A 23,376-nucleotide genomic window follows, 5' to 3' on the forward strand; every position below is an offset into this window, starting at 1 on the left:
AGCGAGAAGGGGCCGGAGCGAGCGGGGCCGGAGCGAGCGGGGCCGGAGCGAGCGGGGTCGGAGCGAGCGGTGCCAGGAGCATGAGGGAGCGAGCCTGACCGGAGCAAGCGGGGCCGGAGCGAGCGGGGCCGGAGCGAGCGGGGCCGGAGCGAGCAGGGCCAGAAAGAGAGAGAGAGAAGGGGGCCAAAAAAAAAAAATAAATAAATAAAAAAAAAGAAACCTCTTAAGATGTGCTGTTTTGACACAAACAAGGTCATGTAGCTTGGTCTTTAGTCCATCCTCTGACGTGCTGGAATCATAGGTACACCCCACCACAACCAGTTCATGTTTTTCCTATGAATACATCAGAGCTGGTTCTCCATTATCAACTACCCTCATCAGACAGACCCTGTTCAACAAGGAAGCATTAGAATGGAATCTGCTAACTTCTTCACTGTGGTAGGTAAAGAAAGGCAACAACATAAATCTTTTAGGCACTTTTTATTTTCCAAAAAAAATTGTCGTTAATATATAAACATCTCATTCTCTCAAAAAATTCTACAACTATACAGCTGTTTGCTCCATTATTTGCATAGGAAATGACCACAATACAAAAATAAGAGGGGGTGGGGGGGAAAAGAAGCAAAACAGCAACCAATTTTATGCTTTTTGATGTAAGTACGTTTCCACGTATAAACATTTTGAAGCCTCTTACAAAATTATTTACACCATGTTTTGTCTATTTACATGTTTTAAGAGCAACATTTCTAACAAACAAAACTATAATTTATCAAGTTATGAAAATTGTTTTCTAAAAAAACTTACTATATTACCACAAAATAAATAATGATAAAACAATATTTTAAAAACAAAATTAAAATTTCATTTCAATTAAGACCCCTTTTGGCATTTTACTTATTATTCTGCCCTTTGGTTAACAGCATGGACATCACATTACTATTTTCTATTGCATATATGAATAGCGCTCTCTTTCTTAAGCTTTCAACCTATCATTGAGATTAAAGGCAGACACTGAGTCAGTATTAACAGCTAATTACACTGCACTGTAATTCAGATAAAATTACTGTGTCTCACTGTATAATACATGCAAATTCCACATAAATTGTCATTTAACCAATAGTACTGCACAAGCATCTTAGGTTACGAAAACTGCGTCATAAATTCAACGTTTCTATGTGAAAAGCACATGTCCTTCTGGAAAAAAAGATACTGTATTTAGCTTATTGTGAGGTTTAACTTCTGTATACTGTAACTATTTTGAAGCTCCAGTTTACAATTCGTAGAAAACATCTTCCATATTTAAAATAATCCTATTTGAAATCAGTGCATGAAATTTCCTTTCTAAAACTCATTTGAATGATTATTCCTTGCCCCAAAGAAATGAATTTGGTAGTAATAATAATTGGAGAGGTATCCGACCCCCCCCTCCCCAAATTCTATCTGTAAATGCATTTCACGGTTATTTTTGAAAAGAAGTGACTCCCTCCCCACCTCCCCCAAAAGAACCTTAAAAAAACCTGTAATAAACCTATAAAGCTGATTTGCATATTTACAAAATTTTCAATAGCAAATATAGGCAACTCATATAAAAAGAAAAAGGTATTTGTTCAATGGCTATTTGTGAATTGCCGGGTACACCGTGTACCTCTAAGGAATCATCCGATATTGAGAAAAATTATTCCACGTCAAGTAAAATCTTGACAGACCACGCCGTCCTTCCGGTGCCTGAAACTTATTTACTAAACACTGTTCACAATGAACGAGGGTGCCCAGCTTCCAACGTCCCACGCGCGGGCCTCCACCCACGTACCCACCCCGCCCCACGCTCACGCGTGGCTGCCTGCATTCCAGACTCTGAAATCAACCAAACACTTTGGTATTGATACAATGTATTCCCTGTTTTTCTCAAATATACAAAATATACATTTCCAGTTTTTTTCTTTCTTTCTCTCTTTCTTTTATATGAATGGTTAGTGTGGCGTGGAGCCGGTGGCCCGCGGGCGCTCGTGGCACTCAGTTCTGGTGGCGCTTCATGTGCAGCGCCAGGTGGTCGGAGCGCGAGAAGCTGCGGTTGCACACAGCGCACTGGAAGGGCTTGGCGCCCGTGTGCTTGCGGTAGTGGCGGGTCAGCTCGTCCGAGCGGGCGAACCTCCAGTCACAGCCTTCCCAGGTGCACTTGTAGGGCTTCTCACCTGCGAGGAAGAACAAAGGGCATAAGGAGCTGCCGGGAACCCAGACGCCCCAGCCCCAGCCCCAGCACCGATCGGGTACCAGGACTATATATTACACAGCCACCCCAGTCATCTAGCCTTGATCTACATGCACAATGAAACCATCTTTATTCGTTTACTTGGTGTTTGGGGGAACAGCCGGTGGGTGGAGGCAAGAGCAAAACACTTCGGGGTTATTTCGACAGACTGCTGCTGCAGCCTAGGTGCATGAAACCATCAGCCCATTTTGGGGGGGGCGAGGGGCTTCCCCTACTTCTGTGCTTACACGGTTTCAACATAAACCATCCCAAAATTACCCTAGGAGTTAAGAGGTACTGGGCCAGGGTACAGCATGGGGGTGAGGAGAGCCGACGCACGAGGAACTCTAGGCACTCCAGCAGCTCTGCTTGTCCTACATGGTCTGAATATGCCCTCAGCATCCCAGCATGGCCCCCATAATGTACCCTCTCAGCCATTCTTCTACTGTCATTCACTCGGGTTCATACACCACCCCTTTTTTCCAGACTGAAGGAAAGCAAAACTAGAATACAAAGCAGAGTGGATATAAAGCTTTTCTTTATGCATTTGGTATTTGCTTAATAAAGTCCCTTGCACCAGGTGCCTTGCCTGTAATCCTAGCTACTCAGGAGGCTGAGATCTGAGGATCAAGGTTCAAAGCCAGCCCAGGAACAAAAGGACTGAGATTCTTATCTCCAATTAACCTCTAGAAAAATTAATCTCTAGAAAATGGGAAGTGGGGATTGGTTTAGGGGTAGGGCAGTAGCTTTGAGCTAAAGAGCTCAAGGTGAGTGCCGGGCCAATTTCAAGCCCCATGAACTACCCCCCCCCAAAAAAAAATATGTATATACACACACACGTATACACACACACACACACATATATCCCTTGCAAGTCTGGTAACGCTAAATTCACATTGGTATTGGTAAACAGAACATTATCCACCCATAACACTACCATTTTCTGATATATGTATTTAAATTATTTTCAGTGAAATGTTGCACGCAAAAGATAAGTATTAATTCAGTCTTAAAGTGTTGTTAGAATCCTGTTTAAGTGTATCTGTTTCCCTGTGTAAATCCCAGAAGTTCACTCCTACAGAACATTACAAGCTTACATTGTGCATTTGCATATAAAGGGTCACTAGACTGCTTGTTCCCTATGACTTCCTTGAAACATTCTTCTGAAAAGGAAGAATCTCAGATGCCCACAACACTGTTGTATAATACCCAACCCAACCTAAATTCTGTAAGACATGATCCATATATATGAGTTTCCATATGATGGGATCAGTGTAATTTGTACTATTCTAATAGCCACTGAAACTCAAAAACCCTACAGGGCAAAAAAAGGCTAGAACTGATCAGATTTCATCTCACCTCTGAAGAGATGTACGCCCTGCCACCTTTCCACTCTCTATCTTCTGTTGTTGACCTAATGCACATTTTTAAAATTCCATTTTTGGGGGGTGGGGGTTCCTGTCACTGCATTTTTAAAATGTGCATCTCTGTTGCATGTAGTGGTAGAAATCTATAATCCCAGCCCTTGGAAGACCAAGAGGGTCTGGAATTTGAGGCTAAACCAAAGGCTTTCTCTAAATAAAATGGATCTCTCAGTTCTGTGTTTGTTCTTCCTTATAGTAGAACTTCTGTAGAAGGTTAAACTAATACAATTGACCCTTAAAAGACAACCCACTAATTTTTTTGTGTAAATTCACTTAGGATATATTTAATACATTTTCGCTCCAGCAAATACAGCTATTGTGACCATGAACGAAAGCCAAACAAAAGAATTCTGCACAGGAATGTTTGTTCCTTAAGCAATGAAACAAACATATTCCTTAAATACTTTCATTTAATAGACAGGAGAAAAAAAGACTTTCAGATATCTTAGGCAAGGAAGAAAAAAACTTCCTAAAGAGCCCCAAAGTCTTTTTGAATTTAATAACTCAAACAGCAAGAGAACTGAAGTGCAGTTTATTTAAGAAACAGGGGACACTAGACTCTTTTTGTTCACTATTTTTATTGGCTAGGAAGTAATAAACTGCACCACTACTTTTTAATTTACTTTACTGATTGGTTGAAATACGGTAGCCATTAAAGTTCCTAAAACATTGAGGTCTTGCTCACAATCGTCTATGGGTTATTCAGCCAAGAATACAACCAGTGTCTGGAGCCCTGGTTTCTGGGGCCAAGTCCTACTATAAAAGCAAGACAACTATTCCCCACTTGGGGCAGTTTCTATGGGATTTGTTCAAGTTTGTCAACACTGTTCAAGTAAAACATTGTAGAGGAAGCTGGTACCCAATTTCTGGCCAAACAGCAGAGTAGAAGCCTTTTTTCCACAGCCAGAAACACTATGCACAGTACTTCTGGGAAACCAAACTCACTTCCTTCAAGTTATATTTCAACAGGATAGGGCTTTCAAAAGTTTAATTGGATTTTTACAGGATCTCTTTCCAACACCACCAATTTAAAATATTTAGTTAAGCTCTTTCAACATCAACTGTATTTTTAAGTTCTCATGCTGTTAATGTGAAACTTTCCAAAGGCATAGAGGGGAAAAAAAATGATAAAGTTACTCAGCAATGGAAAAGAATCTTCAGGTTTATCTCAAAGAAAGCATGCATTTCCTTTGTCTACATTAAAACCATATAGGGATAGTTTGGTACAAATCCCTAACGTTTAAAAAATTGAACATCCTTATTACCCACAATGATAAAACCAGCAACATTTTAATAAAAATATTAAAGCAGAAACATTGGGCATCAAAAGAAGAAGCTCAAGTGAGCATATCCTAGGGTTACAACTTCTGGTCTCACTTTAATACAGCCACCAGGGTGAGAGGTGAAGCCAGGAGCTCTACATTATGAACCCGGCCTGCCATGTCTCCCTTCAACCTTCCATTAGCAAACACTAATACATTCTTTGAATGACTCAAAGACATACACAGTGCTTAGATTCTTCTAAAGCCACTCAGAAGTAAGGAATAAATAGCTTTAATGGACTCACGGCAGCTCTTAAACCGCACTTGGAGGCCTGGTCATGCCACCTTGGGGGTCCTGCAAACTATATGACATACTAGTTATCTATCTGCTATCCATACTTATCTGACTGAAAGTTCATTTTTCCTAGACTAGGTGAAATGTCCATGCAGTAGTAGAATGTTTGTAGAGCATTCAAAAAATCCTTAGCAAGAAGCTAAAACATTGGTATATTTTCTTCTGACGAACAGATGGAAAAAAATAACCTTCTGAGCAACCACAATGGAATAGGTTTCTCTGCTCTGCTGAACATATTCAATACTCATACCAGCGCTCATAGTGAGACTGTTCTACATCGATTCTTCTAACCAAAAAAAAAACGTAGGCTGTGGATGTAACTCAATAGGAGATGGAATGCTTGCCTTAGCATGTATAAGACCCTAGGCCTGGTTCACTTCCCAACACAAGAGGAAATAGAAAAAAAATCAGAAGGAAGTATTACTCTTAGAATAATTACATTAGGTATGATTTTTTACATTAACAAATTTACACATCAATTTCCTTCTCCATACAATACAATCAAATCAATAACATTTATAATAAAGACAAAAAAGACCCATCTGTAGCTTTGCAAAACAAAACACTTATCTCTGGCCTCAAAGTTAAATAAATCTATTTCCCTATCATCTAAACTTGGGGAATTTAGCCTCTGAAATACTCTTAATAATTGGATTTGTTAATAAAAGGGAAAAAAACAAATACTGAAGGAAAACCATGGGTTGAGATGAGAAAAATCGATAAAGTAGGATGATTCTGCCTCATTAATTTCTATCTTTACATATCCATGCTAGTGATTTTCCACTGAAAACAATTTTTACTAGAGCTCAATGCACTTTAAACAGGGAAAGGTTCACCTTAAAAGTCAGTCTAACATTTACTATATATAGAACCCTTGTCAGCAAAGGCCCACTGTGACGAAACTAATGTTAAGGGATATATTAAGAAACTTCCTTTTTTGTCACCTTGATCCTGTTTATCAGTTTCATTAAAATCAACTTCATCCTACCTCTTCTGGCAAACCTCTGCCATTTCCTTTGTGTGTACCACGGTCACTTGTTTTGAAACAGGTTGGGGGCCATGGAGCTTAGTGGTACAGGTGTTTCACACCCAACACAGGCCCTGGGTTCAAGCCTAAGTCTGAAGTCTGGAAGAAGTAATGCTTGGTCATACTGTCTATTCTTCAAGCTCCTTAGGGGCCTGGACAATGTCACCAACCACACTGCCACACTCATGCCTCCGAAACACTCTGTGCGTGGCCAGCATTTGTTTGGTTTTTATAATGAAAACAAGGAAAGGCATAAGAGGCCATTGTAGGACTGCACCTCGTCTGGGACCACCCAGGTTAATCTGAATAAATGTATGTATTTAGGTAAGAACATCCGGGAGTCTCTTTGGGAGAAAAATTCCAATCACTTCTTTTTTACCCTTCAAGTGGTACAGAGATAAAGAAACTCTGTATGTGACACGTCTTCTTGTGCAGAACTGGAATAGACTTGAGAAAAACCAACAAGTTCTGAGACCAGTAGTACACAGGTCAAAGACACCTGGCGGGGTGGGGTGGGGGTCTTTTTTGGAGCCAGGGAGCTCTAATCTACTGAACTAAAAGAGTGAGGGAGTGTGCTATGGGGAGGTACACTGCTAGTCTACATTCCAGTTAGGACTGAATACTCCTAAACTATGGCTACATTTTCTTTTCCTTCTTTTTTTGTGTGCAAGTGCTAGGGGGCTTGATCTCTGGGCATTGGACTCTTATTCAATCTTTTCTACTCAAAGCTGGTGCTCTACCATTTGAGCTAGTACTCCACTCCTGGCTTTCTGCTGGTTAATAGAAAATCAAAGATTATCTCAGATTTGTCAAAACCCAGGCTGGCATTGAACGTCAATCCTCAGATGTCAGCCTTCGGCAAAGCTAGGATTACAAGTATATGCTACTGCCTTTGAGATCTGTGGCTACTTTTCCAAACACAAACCTTAACAGGGCTAATGAAATGAAGTACCAAATCTTGAGTCACCTGACAAAAACACAACTTTGATTCACTTTCTTGGTAATAAGATCCCAAACTAACTTACCAAAAATAAACAAAAAAAGAATAAACTTTCAATGGAATGTTTTACCTTTTCTTTTCGCACAAAACATTCCAGTCTTTCCATTTTCTCCCGCCCTGAATGAGTCTAGATCAACAGTCTTAATTCCCACTGCACAAGATTACCAGAGTGGACTGACTGCTTGACTCCTCTGGAGGGTTAGCCATTTTAGACAGGAGCCCAGAGGAAACATTTTATTCTATATATAATTAATAAATTATATACTTATAGAATGTTTGTTCTATAATCTATTCTTCTGAGTAGATGTTTGTATACTTGTGACCTACTGTGTACTTCTAAAACAGTACCTTGCCCTTAATCAGAGTTGTGAGATCCTGGAATATAAATAAAGGCTGACAGAGGAGGACATTTCTTTCTAACCTTTTCACCAGAAAAGTTGTTTACTTGATGAAGTAAATAGCTCCTGAATTCTAAAAATATCTGCCAAATAAATTTCTTGGGTAATTATAAAACTTGAGAAAATCAGCATTACTCTCTCCATTCCTTAGACCACTGCGTCTGCTAGCAGTTTTCACACAGCAAATCTATGTAGAAACCAGCTTACTAGCTTCTTCTCCCTCCAACCCCCCGGCCATTTAAAACCCAAACGGTTAAGAATATTTCATCTTTGGGTTGTCCACAAAAAGTAAAAAAAAGTTTTCTGAATCAAATTATTCTCCTTAACCTTTGATAAGCTTTATCATCTCAAAACAATTTAATCAATCTCCTATGTAAATGTTTTTCAGATGAAAACAAGTCCCAGAAGCAAAGTTTAATCTTCTCAGTGAGTCATTAAAAAAAATGTTTCTAAGCTTTCCTGCTCATAAATACCTTTCCTGGGATCTGAACCACCAGGTCTCCTACTAAAAAAATAAAAATATTAAAAAAAAGATAAGAAAAAAAGCTAGTAATGTCAAAGTAGAGAATATATTTCAAAGGGTTAATGTAAAAAGGAGTGACTTTGTACAAAATGACAAAATTGAGCTGCCTTCATGTAACTGTTAACCACTCTGTATATCACCTTTATAATAATGAAAATTTTGAACTTCACAAATTGAATCAATATTGATCTATTTTAAGATCCTAACTACGTATTCCCTCCGTGAAGGCCTGAAATTATAATCCTCCTAATGTTTTCTTTCAAAGCTTTCACTCATATTTTATCATTTGAAGAGGAGAGTAGTATATATCTATGCTCACAATACTGTGACTATGCCTTTCACAGTAGAGAAGTCGAAGAAAAAATAAACAATATCAATATTTTGATAACAAATATGCAGAGTAACATCTTCTGAATGCTACAAGGAAATAAAGTTTAAGGCAAAAGACAGGGATCTGCTTCTTTACAAGGAAGCTCTGGCTGAAATTCCTTCTCTAAGACAGTGCTTTTTCAGTCCACTTTTGTATACCTATGCTACTTTTCTAATGGGAGAGCTTCCAGTGGTCTGCAACTTTGGTGAACGGTGTTAGTAGCTACAATATGAACACTCCATGAAGTGGAGCCATTGTGTCAAGTGAATGGGCTACTAACCTTCCTTTATTCATTGCTAGTTTCCAGAAAGCTGAGAAATGTCTTAAAACCTTCACTGTGAAATTATGCAAAAGGATACCGAGGATGTAGTTTAGTGGTAGGGTACTTGCCTAGCATGCCCCAGATTCTAGGTTTGATTCTCAGCAACAATAAAAAATTAAAAGAGTTGCAGAAGATAGTTTGTCCGTGATTCTGACTTAAAAAGGTGCTGGGTGGCAATTTTTAAATCATAGAATGAGTAGAGCCCTTACATACGTCATAAGGAATGAGAATTTCGATGAGAGTTTCAACTAAATGCTACTGAAAAGCACAAACACTTTGGTTTCAAAATATACCACTTATTGACACTGTTGCTTGGAAGCACACATAACTATTTCCAACAGAAACATGATAAATATGGTACATGCATACTACGAAAAAATCCACAAACACCCACTCACCCATGTAAAATAAAATGAAGTACAGACCCGTAAGTATGTGTCGACTTACATATATCTGGCCACACATGGAATATAATTTCTACATAAATAAATTATGGCTCAGGTCTTTTGTCTGACCTCACACAGAATTGTTTTTCTTTTTGTCAGTCGTAGGGCTTGAACTCAGGCACTGTTTCTGAGCTGTTGTGTTCATGGCAAGTTCTACTAGCCACAGCTACCACTTTCAGTGGTACTAGTGGTTAATTGGAGGTAAGGGTCTCATTGACTTTCCTGCCCTGGGCTGACTTCAAACCAGATCCTCAGATCTCAGTTCTCAGTCTCCCGAGTAGATAGGATTACAAGCATGAGCCACTGGAGCTCAGCAGGAAGCCCCATCTTTATATAACAATATATGGCTTCCAAATAAAGACATCAAAATATCTGGAAAAAAACTTAAATGCTCTGAGATCTGTGACTTAAGAAAATACGTTAAAAAAAAAAAATCCTTGTCCCAAGTTGATTTGGAAAGACTTATTTGCTTAGGTTCAGTTTGCAACCCAAGTTAAAGAAACATTGTCAAACTAAAAACTCCAGTAAGTAATTAAACAGAATGCAGGATGTGGTTGTAATTTCTTAGATCATTTTTAAAACATACAGTAACTTGACATTTTAAGGTGTTCCCATTTTCCAAAGAAATGCTAGGGCGCTTTACATTCTACCAGCAAAATTGCAATCATTTATACAGAATAATTCCTTTTGTGTCATCAAATAAAAGATCAACCTTGCCATATTGCTTTTAAAGCTTACTAATAGCTGTATGTGAGGGGTGGGGAGGAAAAAATGCTATTAGAGATGAAAAACTGTTTCATCTTCCTGGGCCTTCAAAGAAAAAAAAGAAAAAGCAAGCCTTTGCTGGTTTGGATAGTCACTGACAAACAGGCGGGGTGAGGATGCAATGAGAGAGGCCAGGTAATTTTAACAGGCATTGTCTAGAAACTAGAAATGAGGAGAAAACAACCTCAATGCTCTATGATTACCCAAGAACGGGTTTAGCCAGATGAGTGAGTCCGGCACCAAGCCTCCCCAAGGCATTTGAAAGACTATCAAACAATTTTATTAAACTGGATTACATGCTCTTACTCATTAAGATGTTGAAGGCCACAATATTTATGGTCAGGTGGAAAAGCCCATGTATGGGACCCAAAGTAGGCCTAGGTCCTCTTTTAGCTTGCTTTTATTAGTAGGAGCATTGTTAAAGACAACCCACTATTGAATTTCTTTGCCAGCAGGTCAAGTTCCAGAATCTCAGGTACAAGCATTCAGAACACTAAACCCCAACAGGGGTTGAAAGGCTATTTAGATATGGCCTAACTATATCCCTGCAATAAGCAGTTGATTACATCCTTATATGCAATTGTGCTCTTCTTTTATTATCGGACTTTAACCCTACCCTTCCTATCTCCAGTTTCAAGGCCGTCCAAAAGAGAAAAACAAAAGTTCAAATGTTTCTAAGTTCTTTCCATGTCCCTTGGATGAAAAACTCAGACCCATTTGCAATGCTTTCCTAATACAATCTGTAGTCTATATATAAGAGGGTAACTTTTGCACAGTTATGTGGGATTTCATTTCCTGGCACTTGTCATTTGTATTTTGAAAACTTTAACAGTTTTCATTAGATGTAGAATTCTTTAGTGGAGGCTTAACTGTAAACACTATTCCTACCTTCTTTTATGTAATCAATTGGTCTAAACCTCAGGCCACAGCAATCCTTTCATTTCTTAGATAAAAAGTCTTTTGTTTAAAAGCAGATTCTCCAAAGGCCCTTATATCTGTGGTTGTAGTTAACTTCACTTGTAATGTTTATTGTTGGGTATCAGGCAATACTTCCTGACATGCATACAGAATGTCAGGCAACCATATTCCTCGCAGGCCCTATCTCAGCACTGACCTTTGTTCAAAGGCTTTTACTTTTTAATGTAGCAGTTAGAGATAACTACTTCATTTATCAAAACTCAATTTCCATAGTAACATCTAGCCTGGGGAGATTCAAGTCCTCACACTAATCCAACCACCCATTCAAAGGAACTGTTGAATACTTTGGTTTCCATAGCAATGATGGAATAATACACTTTGCTAGGTCACTGCCTTTAATAGCAAACTTAATTCTTTGAACTTTAGGTAAAGCTTTATTTATTGAGGAAAACAGTACAATTGCATTATATAAACCCGTTTCACTAAAGTTATTCTTTTTAGACAAAAAAAAATCACAAGTTGAAGCCATCTATACATTTGAAAATATAGGTGAAGCCCTTTAGTAAGTATATAAATTTTATCATAAACTGGTTTCTGATTTCCAAGCTCTCAAAACGATGGCTTATCATTTTATGGTTTGCAGAACCATAAATTGCATAAGGACGTAGTTATAACATTCAACCATAATAATCTTAAAGGCATATTTTAAAGGAGGGTGAAATATAAGCTAGAATAAAGAAAACAGTTGGGGACTGGATCAGAGAGTGTGAAATCACTTTTAAGCCATCACACTATTTGTAATACTTTGCAATTTCTAGCCTACCTTTCCTGAAGCCAAGTACAAAAATGTACAAATGAAGTACAAAAAAAACATGCTAAGTACAAATATGTTCAAGTAATTGTTTAAGCAATTATGCTGTGTACAAGCTAAATGGAAAGTATTTTCATGTTTAGAATGGCTTTACTGAAGCAAAAGTAATTTACCTAGAATTTTTTTCCCCTTTCAAGAATTGCCATTAGAGTGTTAAACTCTTAGTAAACATTGTTGTTTATGTTTAGGGTAATTGATTCTACATGAGGTGACAGGACAAGGCAGTGAGGGACTAGGGGTGGGAGATCTGCCTTTCTGGAACCAGGCTTTCTCATAGAACTGAATTTTGAGCCCCAGCCAGTGCTGAGAAAGGTAGGCCATTAAAAAATAAGTTGACAGAAGAAAGAAGAGATCAAACACGTGTTGGCTTTTAAAAAGATGAATACCACTTACACTATTTACACAACTCAGAGAATTAACAAGAAAATTACATACCAGTGTGAGTCCTCAGGTGAGCTTTTAAATGAGAAGACTTTGTATAAACTTTTGTGCAACCTAAAATAAAGAATCAGAGAAGGAACAGCTTGTCATTTTGGAGATCCTTTTGAAAGCTTTCCATTTGATGATTCAGTGTTTAAAATCTGGCTTTAAAGATGAAATCTCTCATGCTAGATGAAATATTGGAAGCTTCGGTTTTAAGACTTAAGGAGCCGGCCCCCATTACCTTATTAAAGGCATAAAGTGATTGTTTCATCTATCACATTCGGAAAGAACACAGGTAATGGAGCCACAGGACAAATGGGAAATTTGTGTTTATACTTCAGTAGGAGCTTTTACTAGTAATACATACTTTCATGACTTAAGTGCTATTATAGTACATGTTTTTAGTTTAAATTTTAATGGATGGAGGTGACAGTGCTAAACCATTATCTGAGACGACTATAATTTTCTGTACTTTTATTTAGCACGTCATGCCATATCATGTACCACAGTCAATAAATTATACCTGGTATTAATCATAAACTAGCTTATGCCAGCAACTTGGGAGTATGTTCATTACTTGAAATCAATTCATAATTTGGGGCCACAAATCTTACTGAGGAAAATATTCTATGGACACCATCCTTCAAATTTATCCCAGAGTATCTCCTATTACCCACACTCTAGATTGCCTACAGCATTTCAGCATCATACGTTGTTTTTTCCTATTGAATCTACAGAGTACTTAATTTAGAACTTAATACAATTACACTTCCCTTAAAATTAAAACCAATTTCATTAAATGAAATTAAAATTGTCATCTTCTGTTAAAGTGGGAATGCACCCCCCACTTTGGGGGTACAGAATAACAGGCTTTCAAGGCCCTGGGTTCAACCCTAACCACCACAAAAAGAAAAAGGCAGAGGGAAGGGAAGGGAAATAGAAAACTTTTTTTTTTTACTGTCAAATACACTTTTCTATGTAAAAGTTTAAGGTCTGGCTCACAAATGCAGAGACACACATGAACACAATTTCAAACTGATGCTTCAACCAGTTGAGGCCACCTACCAGGAAAATCACAGTAGTGGATGCGTCGTTTCTCCAAATCGGGGTTACTCCTTCTATTGTATCTGACAGGTTGGATGTTTTGTGAATTAACTGGCAGAGTGGTGGGTATATTTGGATTGTGAATTGCCAGTTTAGAAGCAATTGTAGCAGCATAGGACGGAGGTGGGGTTAAATTCTGGAGCATCTCTGCTTGTCTATCGGGACTTCCAGGCTCTGAGCTGGGTGGTGACGGGGGAAAGTAAGTGGCCTGTTGGGGAAGAAACTGACTTGGCATTGTGTATGTGCAAGGGGGCATGCCCTGGAACTGTTTCACTGCAGTCTGCGGAACAGCAGAGGTGTGTGTGGTAAGACCTGCCATGGCAGCTGACATTGAAACGTTAAGGGTGTCCATTACTGCTGTCTGGTTTGTAGAAGTGGGCATGTCTAGATCCGGTGTGTTCAGTAGCTGGTACAGGTGGCCCTGCTGGGAAGGGACAGATAGATGAATATCTGGTGTAGGAAGTTCTTGTTTGATGAAAATATTGTTCACCTCTGGAGCTGTGGTCTGGTGTGAGCTGAATATACTGGTGAACTCGGGGAGAGCCTGGGTCGGGGCCGGAGGAGGGGCAGTCGTTTCACTCTGGTGGCTGAAAATGGTAACAGGTTCTGTCTTGATGTGAGATACGCACGGTCTCTGGGATTTGTAGAGGCCAGTTCTCAGGTGAGTGATGTCTGGGAGGAAGACGTTCATGCTGATACTGTAAGGTAACCCTTCACTGTCAGTGAAGAACTGGTCTACCACTGAGGCACTGTCTCGTCTATACTTTTTATGTTCTGGAATTAAGGGAACTGGAGGAAGCTGAGGCGTCAGATACTTCTCCATTTCACATCTTGTCTGAAAAAGAAAGAGACAAACACGCATAATCCACCTGGTCTCATCTCAGGAAGGGTGAAACAGGGCTCCCCAGAAATTGTCCCCCAACGATCGTGTGTCAAGTGCTGAGGCAAGTGCCTCTTAAGACTTGCTTACAAACATCTCAGTTTACATGTATTTTGTCAATTGTGTAATTATTGGGTCACCAGAAGCTTACGAAAGTCTATATGACATTCTTGGGTAGAATCGCTCCACAAATCAGCCTCAGACAAGAGACAAATCAGGAAAAAAGAAAAAGGAGACATATCCCTTTCTGATGCAATAATGAAGTGCTGCCCTATGCGAGCCCATCACGCAGTTAGTGTGCAACTCAAGTACAGTACGGAAAGCTTGCCAAACTAGCTCAGTTCCGCTCATGTCACAAAGTGAAATTTAACATGCTTTATTCAACATATAAAGCTAGGCAAACCTTTACAGTAATATTGTGCAAAATTTTTTTTGTTCTTCCCTTATTTTTGTCTTGGCTTGTCTAGGTATTTCCAAAATATCTAATATAAAAAAATCCTTTGCCTATTTTTCCTGCCTTTTCTTGTTTCTCATTCAATGGAAACTTTAATGTTTTTTGGATAAACCCTAGTATCCACCAAAACAAAATAATTTCACATTCAACATTCCGGCTAAATTTTTTTTTAAATGGCAGATTCTGCAATTGGTTAATATGATAATGAAATATTCCTATTCACATACCTATCTACAACAGATCTCTAATTACCTAAGGGAAAAATCATTCCCTTGGTAGACTGGTGTTAGGAAGCCCATGGGTGGGGAACAGGCTGGCCAGTCACCCAGTCATCAGTGAAACATTTATCATGCCCTTCTCAGTGGGGCCAATGCTACATTCCCCCTTACTCTGTAAAAAGCTCAGTCACCCCTTACGTTCTCGGTGTCCCCCCTAAGAACATGCTTAAATTCAAATCACCATATTTAAGATCCTTGTCTAGCTTGTAATAAGTTGCCTCATTCCCCCCCCCCATTTTTTTAACCACTCTCCTAGGATATAAACCTAATTTTTCCCGACGAAAAGGAAATTTGAAAAAGGAAAAAAAAATAACGACTAAAATGGAATAACTCGCAAAACTAGGAGCCACGAACTCCCTTCTCCAGTGAATTAATAAGACAGTCCTATTTTGCTACTAAAATTTCAAGCGTTTATTCTCGGACCTTTCCGTCAACTCATTCAGGGTGGATGAGGACGGGATTTCCCGGATATACACGATTTAAAAATAAAGATCAACGCCGTGGTCATGTGAGTAACATCTCTTGACAAATGCCTCTGTCCTCTCTCTCAGCGTGGCGGACCCCCCGCTCCCCCCCTCCTCCACCACCCCACTCATCGACCAAGGGGTTTATTTCATGAAGCGTCTGGAAATAAACCAACCTAAAAACCCTGTTCGTGCACTGTGCTCCCGTGGCGGTTAGTGGTTTCTGATTTTAGTCCTTCCAGCTGTTTGCATGTGGGTCTGTTTCCAATTTTTTTTCTCCCCCCCCCCCTCCTTCCTTGGGACGAGCTGAAAGTCCCGGGAAGTTTTTTCTGGGCTCTATGACTCCCGAGCGTGGGCGAGGGGAACAGGCGGTTGCTCTAATTCGGCTGCTGGGCAAGTGTAAAAGCCAACTGCCAGCTTTCAGCGCGGCTCGGGGAGGAAATTTACGCGCACGCGAAGAAAAACAACACCCCTGCCCCCCCCCCACCGTCTTTTTTTTTTTTAAAGAAAAAAAAAAAAACAAGGGCTCCAATACCACCTTACTTCTAACTATTCCTTTGCCAAGCGGGGGCCCCGCGATCGCTTCTAGAGAGCCCAGAGCCCGGGGGACCGTCCCCCCCACTTCCCGCGCACCCATCTGCATTTATTTCCACAGCGGATTCCCCGATGTTTGGGGACCCCGGCCCGGCTTTGGGAGGGAGGGCGGGGAGAGGAATGTAAGGAAACTGGGGCGTGGAGAACCAGGTTTCACCCCGCCGCCCCAGGTGCGCCTGGGCACCCCCCCCCGCGCCCCCACCCCCGCCAGGCCACACCGACCCCCGATCAGGTCCCCCCCCCCCCGCACCGCTCGAAGCCCTCGCAGGGACAGTAGGACGGGGCGGGGGAGGGGGGAATGGCCCACCCCAGCCCCGGCGCGCCCCGACGCTCGCTCGTCCCAGCCTGGAGCGGCCCCTGTCGCCCGCGCGTCGTAGCGGCGGGACACGCCCGAGCCCCGGGAAGGAGGCGGGAGCGAGGGGAGCCGCGCTGGCTGCCTACCTGGACCAGCTCCTCGGCGGGCAGCCGCGGGCCGGCGGCGGGTGGCGGCGCCGGCTGCGGGGGCTGCGGGGGCGCGGGCTGCGCCTGAGGGTGGTGGTGGTGCGGGTGCTTCAGTTCCTCGCCCGGGAAGAGCGCCGCGTCGCGGGCCGGGTTCGCGGCGCCCAGCACCGGTTTGAGCTGCGCGAACACCGGCTCGTCCTGTGGGGCCGGCGGCTGGGGCACGGGTCCCAGGCGGGCGCTCATGGTCAGCACCCGCGTCGCCATGGGCAGTCGGGGGGCGGCTCCGTGCGCGGGACGCGGGTCGGGAACGCTCTCCACGTAGCCCGCGCTGGCTCGGGACGGCGAACTCGGCGCGGGGCCGCGGGGTGGAGGGGAGGCTCCGGGCAGAACCCCCTTCGGCCAACAGCGAGCACAGTTCTCGAAGGCGCGCAAGAAAAGGCAAAACTCTTCCGCTCGGCCTCGCGTAGCCGCCAACGTCCTCCGGACGGCCACTTTCTCCTGCCCCGCCCCGCCGCGCTCTCTGGCTCTCGGGAGCCCGCTCTAGCCACCACCGATCTCTTCCTGAGAGCTGCGAACGCGCGTACCTGCCCCGAGACTACTGACACTTGACGCCCGCCTCTATTTCACCCAACTCCGGGGGGGCGGCCCGCCCGTCTGACTGGCAGCACATCCACGAATCGGAACGCGCCGAGGCTGTCTAGGCTGGAGACGCCAACCTATGAAAAGAGAGAAAGTCACCCTGTGGCCACGCCTCCCTCAGGCCGACCGCACCCCTCGGGCCACGAGCTTCGCGCGCAGGGCTGCCGCGCAGTTTGTACACAACTTCTCTGACAGATTGGGCTGGCAGAGCAGTGGGGCGGAGGGAAGGAGAGGAGCGGGTGGAATCTCGGAAGAGGGGGAACTGGGGTGGAGACGTGGAGGGAGATCTCTCCGAACTGTTCTCTGCCAGGAGCAGAGAAAAAGAGAGTAAAGTATTGCACGTCTGAGGTGTTGTGCAAGGACTTGAAACTCAAAAGCTGAAACCCAGAAGGAAGGGGGACGGGGGTGGGGGGGGGCAGGGTAAGGGTTTTAACGACCTGTTTAAGGAATAGTTTTAAATACACAAAATGGACTTTAGCGGAACATTAGGGACACTATGCTAAACAAACAAATAAAAAAAAAACCTTTGGATATTTAGCAGGGAAGGCATACATTAAGAACATTTGGTGTATCATCAGTGAGAGTTTGAAAGGCAAGTTGTTTTTTTCTCTTTCTTTCTTTTCTTTCTTTCTTTCTTTCTTTCTTTCTTTCTTTCTTTCTTTCTTTCTTTCTTTCTTTCTTTCTTTCTTTCTTTCTTTCTTTCTTTTTTTCTGTTGCCTTAACCATCCAGGCTAGGGCTTCTTTCCCCCACTCAGCTAACCGCACACATTTCGACCTCTTTCTAGAATGTATGAAGTGGAGGGGGGGGGAATTTTGAGGTTTATTATTAAAATCACGTTGATTCTAGCCAGAGCATGGAATCTAATTTAAGCACGAACAACTAGCTCAAACGTGTATTTAAATAGACATTACATCTTTGACTTATTTTTGCAAGCAGTGAATGGAGTGGGGGGGGTTGGGTTGAATAGTTACAAAACCGGAACGTCGTCCATTTATCTAATATCCTGAACACCTTTTCCTACGAAAAGACACCCAAGAAGCCGCAAACATACACTCACCAGCTCTGAAAAATGGGCATCCAAATTTGTTGGAAAGTAATAGCCAAATCTATTACTGTCCATTTACTATGTTATTATAATGAGAGGGTGAGGTTCGCCAGTAATCACCAAAGGAAACCACTTCCTTTCATCCTTAATGTTCTTCTACATGATTTTATCTGACTTATTGAGAAGCCAGAACAAAAAGCTGTAATAAAAATGTATAATATTACTACATATGTACATATGTTGACAGTACATAGTACCATTAGATCATTGTACATATACAACAGCCTACTCACCACCGGACGGTAAAACAACTTTGAAAAAGTTCTTAGCAGAAAAAGTTTACTTCCAAGAGTGTATCAAAAGTATGGATCTCATTCTTGATGTGTTAAATTCATGTGCATAGAAAGTATTGCATGTATTCATTTTAGAAAAGATAAAATTACCCTGTGATGTAGATGTTTTTTCTCTCTTCCTTTCCTGTTATACAGGATTCATTTTTATAGCTGTGATTGCTGCTCTCGGAGATGGGTGATGGCTACTTTCATGTTTTCAAAAAATTATTTAGTAGGTGTTTTTTCACATTTGTTTCTAAGCAAACAATCTTACTGACCACCTTAATTTTTTAAAAAAAAACTCTTAATTTCTCCTTAAACTTAATAATGTAATTAAATAACTTAAAAACAAGCTATAGAATTACTATGGGAACTAGTGTGTGTTATTTTTTTTTTAAAAAACTTTGGTCTTTAGTTACATAATGCTGATATGATCAAACTTGATCATATGATCATATGGTATAATTTTTAAAAGAATGTTTGTGTTCTTTTAACGTTAAGCTGTGTTATTTAAAGTAAATACAAGTTGGTACCAGCACTTTCATTTCCTTTTAAATCCATCTAGAACCTTCCTTTTATACTTTTTTTTAACCAAAGCTCCCATGACCTGAACTTTCCACCCAAGTTTTTACTGTGATAAGATACATTTATTTTAATGCAATGATTTTAAATTTCACAACAGTCTTTAATTTGCTTTCACTTACAGAAGCTTTCCATTGCAACAAAAGAAAAGCCCACACAACTATTTGTAAAGCTTTGAACTTTCTTATAGTCTTGTTACATTTTCATATTCACTTTTCTTCATGAATATATAAGAACGTAAGTATGATTGGGTTTGCATAGTGAATGTATTTCATTTATACTTTTAAAACTCAGTACATTCTTTTTCTCTTTTCTCGAATGCAGTAGCATTACTAAAATCTCATTTTGACATAAAAATTTATGAAATAGGGCTGCCGCTTTTTTTTTATTGTTGGTATGATGGGTTTCAGTTACATTTGCCAGGTAGTAGGTGCATTACTTCTCCCACACTGATACCCCTTCTCATGCTTTTGTACCCATTACCTTCCCCTCACCCATTCCCAATCATCTTGTTTTCCCCTTCCCTTTCAGACTGCCACTTTTTAAGTAATAGTTTCTCTGAAATCCCCAGATTTATAACACAAAATAACTAGAAAATAACTAGCTTAGCTGTGGATAACTATAGAAATTGGACAATAATCCTTTTCTGATATGCTGGTTGTGTGTGGTTCTGAACACAATAAAGAACATGGTCAACCAAGATAAATGTCACAACACAAACCTGTCCCAGCGACTTAGCGCACAAGGGTTAAAACTTGATAACTATTTTCAAATCTCCCATGTTCTCTATTGGCATGAAGCCAGACTGTGTGAATGGACAGAGCCTCAATGACTTTGAACTTTCTAGTTCTTTGCATTCTTTCCTGCTTAGTAGTGCTGTACGATTAGGAAGATGGGAGAGAAAAAAAAAAAAACATGTCAGATTTTAGAAATCAATTAGGGGCTTGGCAATGATGTGCTAACTGAACTGTGCCAGAACAGGAGATTCTAAGGGAAAGGAAGAAAAATGTTGAGTAGTCAAGTTAGGTAGGAGGGTAAGTGTAGAAGCAGAGTGCATGCTTCAGTCCTTAGTCACTGGGCAACACAGATTTAGTCTTAGAATAAACTCTTAAGTATCACTATCTTTACGGGAATAAATACGCATGAATGTGTGGGGGCTGATCAAGCATTCAGCCATGGGGCGGGGGCTCGAAGGAGGCAGTGAAAAAAATAAATAGCTTCTGAATGATGAGATGAAGAATGTATGAAGCTGTCTCCGGGGCAATGTTCACGCAAAGACATGGCAAAAAGAACTATCTAATTGTTTGACAACTTGGGAAAAAGAAATGGAGAGTATCACAGCTAACTATATTTCATTCACATTCACTGAGAGTATAGATGCTGAAGATTCCATTTCTGTATAACCAGAATCAAATTACTGAGTGATACAGAGCTATAGATAAAGCACCAGCAAAAATAAATTTTTATACAGCTCTTGCTTTCTTCCCTGAGGAAGATGATCCAATTCGAGCTTTTATATTCATTGATTATAACTCCTGTTAGAATCTGAATTGGTAAAAAAAAATAATAATACCAGATAAATTTTGTCCTCTAAAACATTTTACATCTGTCATTTTTATTTTTCACTAATGCTTAAGTATTTGAACCCACCTATCCAAAAGTCATTAGGGAAACTACACAATAAACACCAGCCTGATGCTGGTAGCTCAGACCTACAATCCTAAGCAGGAGGCTGAGAGCTGAGGATCCTGGCCCAAGGCAGCTCAGGCAGGAAAGCTCATGAGACTTATTTTCAACTACTCAGAAAAAAACAGAATTAGAGCTGTGGCTCAAGTGGTAGAGTGCTAGATAATCTAGTCTTGAGCAAAAGAATCTGAGGAACTGCCTAGGCACTGAATTTAAGCCCCAGGACCAGTAAAACAAACAACATCAACACAAAAGCAGAAGTTGCACCAGGGATGGTGGTAGATTTTTAATCCCAGCACTAGGGAGACTGAAGCTGTAGGTTCATCATTTTGAGGTCAGGCTGAGACACATATAATGAGTTCTAGGCCAGCCTGGATGGATCCCCATAGTGAGATCTTGCCTCAAAAGAAAAAAATTTTGAGATTATTCAGAATTCAATTATTTAGATTCAAAAGATTGATAGGAGAAAAGATGCTTTTCTCTACAATCTTTAAACATGTCATTAAAAATATCTAAGATACCGCATTTTGCATAAATTAAAATATCTTTTTTTTTTTTGCCAGTCCTGAGGCATAGACTTAGGTCAGGGTCTGGGCACTGTCACTGAGCTTCTTTTTTCTCTCTCTCTCTCTCTCTCTCTCTCTCTCTCTCTCTCTCTCTCTCTCTCTCTCTCTCTCTCTCTTTCTCTCCTCTTTTTTCTTTCTTTTTCATATATTTTTTTATTGTAATAGAAGGGTTGCATTATATTCACCAGATAGAAGGTACATTACTTCACAAACACTAATATCCTTTCTCATATTTTGGTCTCCATTTTCCTCCCCCCATCCCCACCCCTCATCTATCTTTCTTTCTTTTTTCTTTTCTGCCAGTCCTGGGGCTTGAACTCAGGGCCTGAGGAGCACTGTGCTTGGACTTTCTCAAGGCTAGAGCTCTACCACTTGTATGTGACTCCAAGGAATCCAATCCTGGTCTTCATGCATGCTAGGTAAGCACTCACCACTAGGCCAAACTCTCACATTCTGCTCCTCCCCCCCACACCCACAAGCTTCTTTTATTCAAGGCTAGTATTCTACTACTAGAGCCACAGTCCACAGTGCACATTGTATGTGAGTATGTGGTACTGAGAAATCAAATGTAGGGCTTCAAGCATGTTAGGCAAGCACTCTACCACTAAGCTACATTCCCAACCCAAGAAAACAACTTAATTTTTACTTTAATTATTTCTCTTATCCCTAATTCTTGATGTGTATGTGTGTGTGTATGCTCATCTTAAGGTTGTACTCAGTGCCAGTGGGTGCTGTCCCTGAGCTTTTTTGCTCAAGGCTAGAGATTTAACAATTGAGCTACAGCTCAATTGAAGATGTGAGTCTTAGGCTGGCTTTGAACCTTGATCCTCAAATCTCAGACTTTTGAGCTAGGATTACAGCTGTGAGCCATCACTGGAGTTCAGCCTTGCTTCTTAAGAAATAAATTTTACAGCCAGGCCTGGTGACTCATGCTTGTAATTCTAGCTACTCAGGAGGCTGAGATCTGAGGAGTTCAAAGCCTGCCTGGGCACAAAAGAACCTGAGACTCATCTCCAATTAACCACTAGAAAACCAGAAGTGGTGCTGTGGCTTAAGGGGTAGGTGGCAGCCTTGAGCTGAAGAGCTCAAGGACAGTGCCCAGGCCCAGAGTTCAAGCCCCATGACCCGGAAAAAAGAAAAAGAAGAAGAAAGTTTATTTATTTATTTACTTTTTTGCCACTGCTGGCTTGAACTCAGGGCCTGGGCACTATCCTTGGGTTTTCTCAAGGTTAGAGCTCTACCACTTGAGCCATAGCACCACTTCCAGCTTTTTCTATAGAAAAAAGGAATTGAACCCAAGGAATTGAGCCCAGGTCTTCATGCATGCTAGACAAGCGCTCTACCACTAGGCCAAACTCCTAGTCCCTTACCTATAATTTTGGATTTAACATGCCTTTCATTAATATAACACTCGAATGATTCTCTTATTCCTAAAGGTATTATAATGTACTTTTAAAGCTCTAGTAATATACAAAAAAATAGTTTTACCTTTCAGAGGGACTGGGATTACTTTTTCCATCTTGTTGGTATAATACACAGACAAAAATGACATAAATGCAAATGCCTTGGATCAAATTATATGCCAAGCTTTACTGTAGCTTCAAGTGTACAGTATGTGAATTCTGTCTCTAAACATGACAGTAAAGTACAAGGAAAGATGATGAACTGAAGCAGTAACACCAAACAATCTTTTAGAATGTTAGGGAAGTCACGTCATCAGCATCACAATGAAGTGGGCTGTGAGGCAACTGTAGTCCAGACTTTGATAAAAAGCAGTACAGCACCCACGCTGGTAGCTTACATCTGTAATCCTCCTACTCTGGAGGCTGAGATATGAGGATCACAGTTCAAAGCCAGCCTGGGCAGGAAAATCCACAAGACTCTTGTTTCCAAGTCAATGAAAAAGCTGGAAGGGGCCGAGAGTTTGGCCTAGTGGTAGAATACTTGGCAAGCATGCA

The 23,376-nt window shown here is 41.0% G+C and overlaps 1 protein-coding gene across 3 annotated transcripts; it reads right to left on the reverse strand.

The window, feature by feature from the left end:
• Positions 1 to 475: 475 nt before the first annotated feature.
• On the reverse strand, positions 476 to 23,090 carry Klf5 (KLF transcription factor 5). 3 transcript variants are annotated; one of them, XM_090342042.1, is made up of 4 exons: positions 22,907 to 23,090; positions 13,418 to 14,291; positions 12,365 to 12,424; positions 476 to 2,192 (listed from the first exon to the last, which is right to left on the reverse strand). In XM_090342042.1, exons 2-4 carry the CDS (start codon positions 14,277 to 14,279, stop codon positions 2,014 to 2,016), a joined length of 1,101 nt encoding a protein of 366 aa, XP_090198168.1. In that variant the 5' UTR covers positions 14,280 to 14,291; positions 22,907 to 23,090; the 3' UTR covers positions 476 to 2,013. The 3 variants fall into 3 exon arrangements, with proteins under 3 accessions (XP_090198168.1, XP_090198167.1, XP_090198169.1); XM_090342041.1 differs by lacking the exon at positions 22,907 to 23,090 and adding an exon at positions 16,568 to 17,153; XM_090342043.1 differs by lacking the exon at positions 22,907 to 23,090 and adding an exon at positions 15,709 to 15,995.
• Positions 23,091 to 23,376: the final 286 nt, after the last annotated feature.

Source organism: Megascapheus bottae, chromosome 11 (genome assembly GCF_031878675.1).
Source record: "Megascapheus bottae isolate mThoBot1 chromosome 11, mThoBot2.hap1, whole genome shotgun sequence".
Classification (NCBI taxonomy): Eukaryota; Metazoa; Chordata; class Mammalia; order Rodentia; family Geomyidae; genus Megascapheus; species Megascapheus bottae.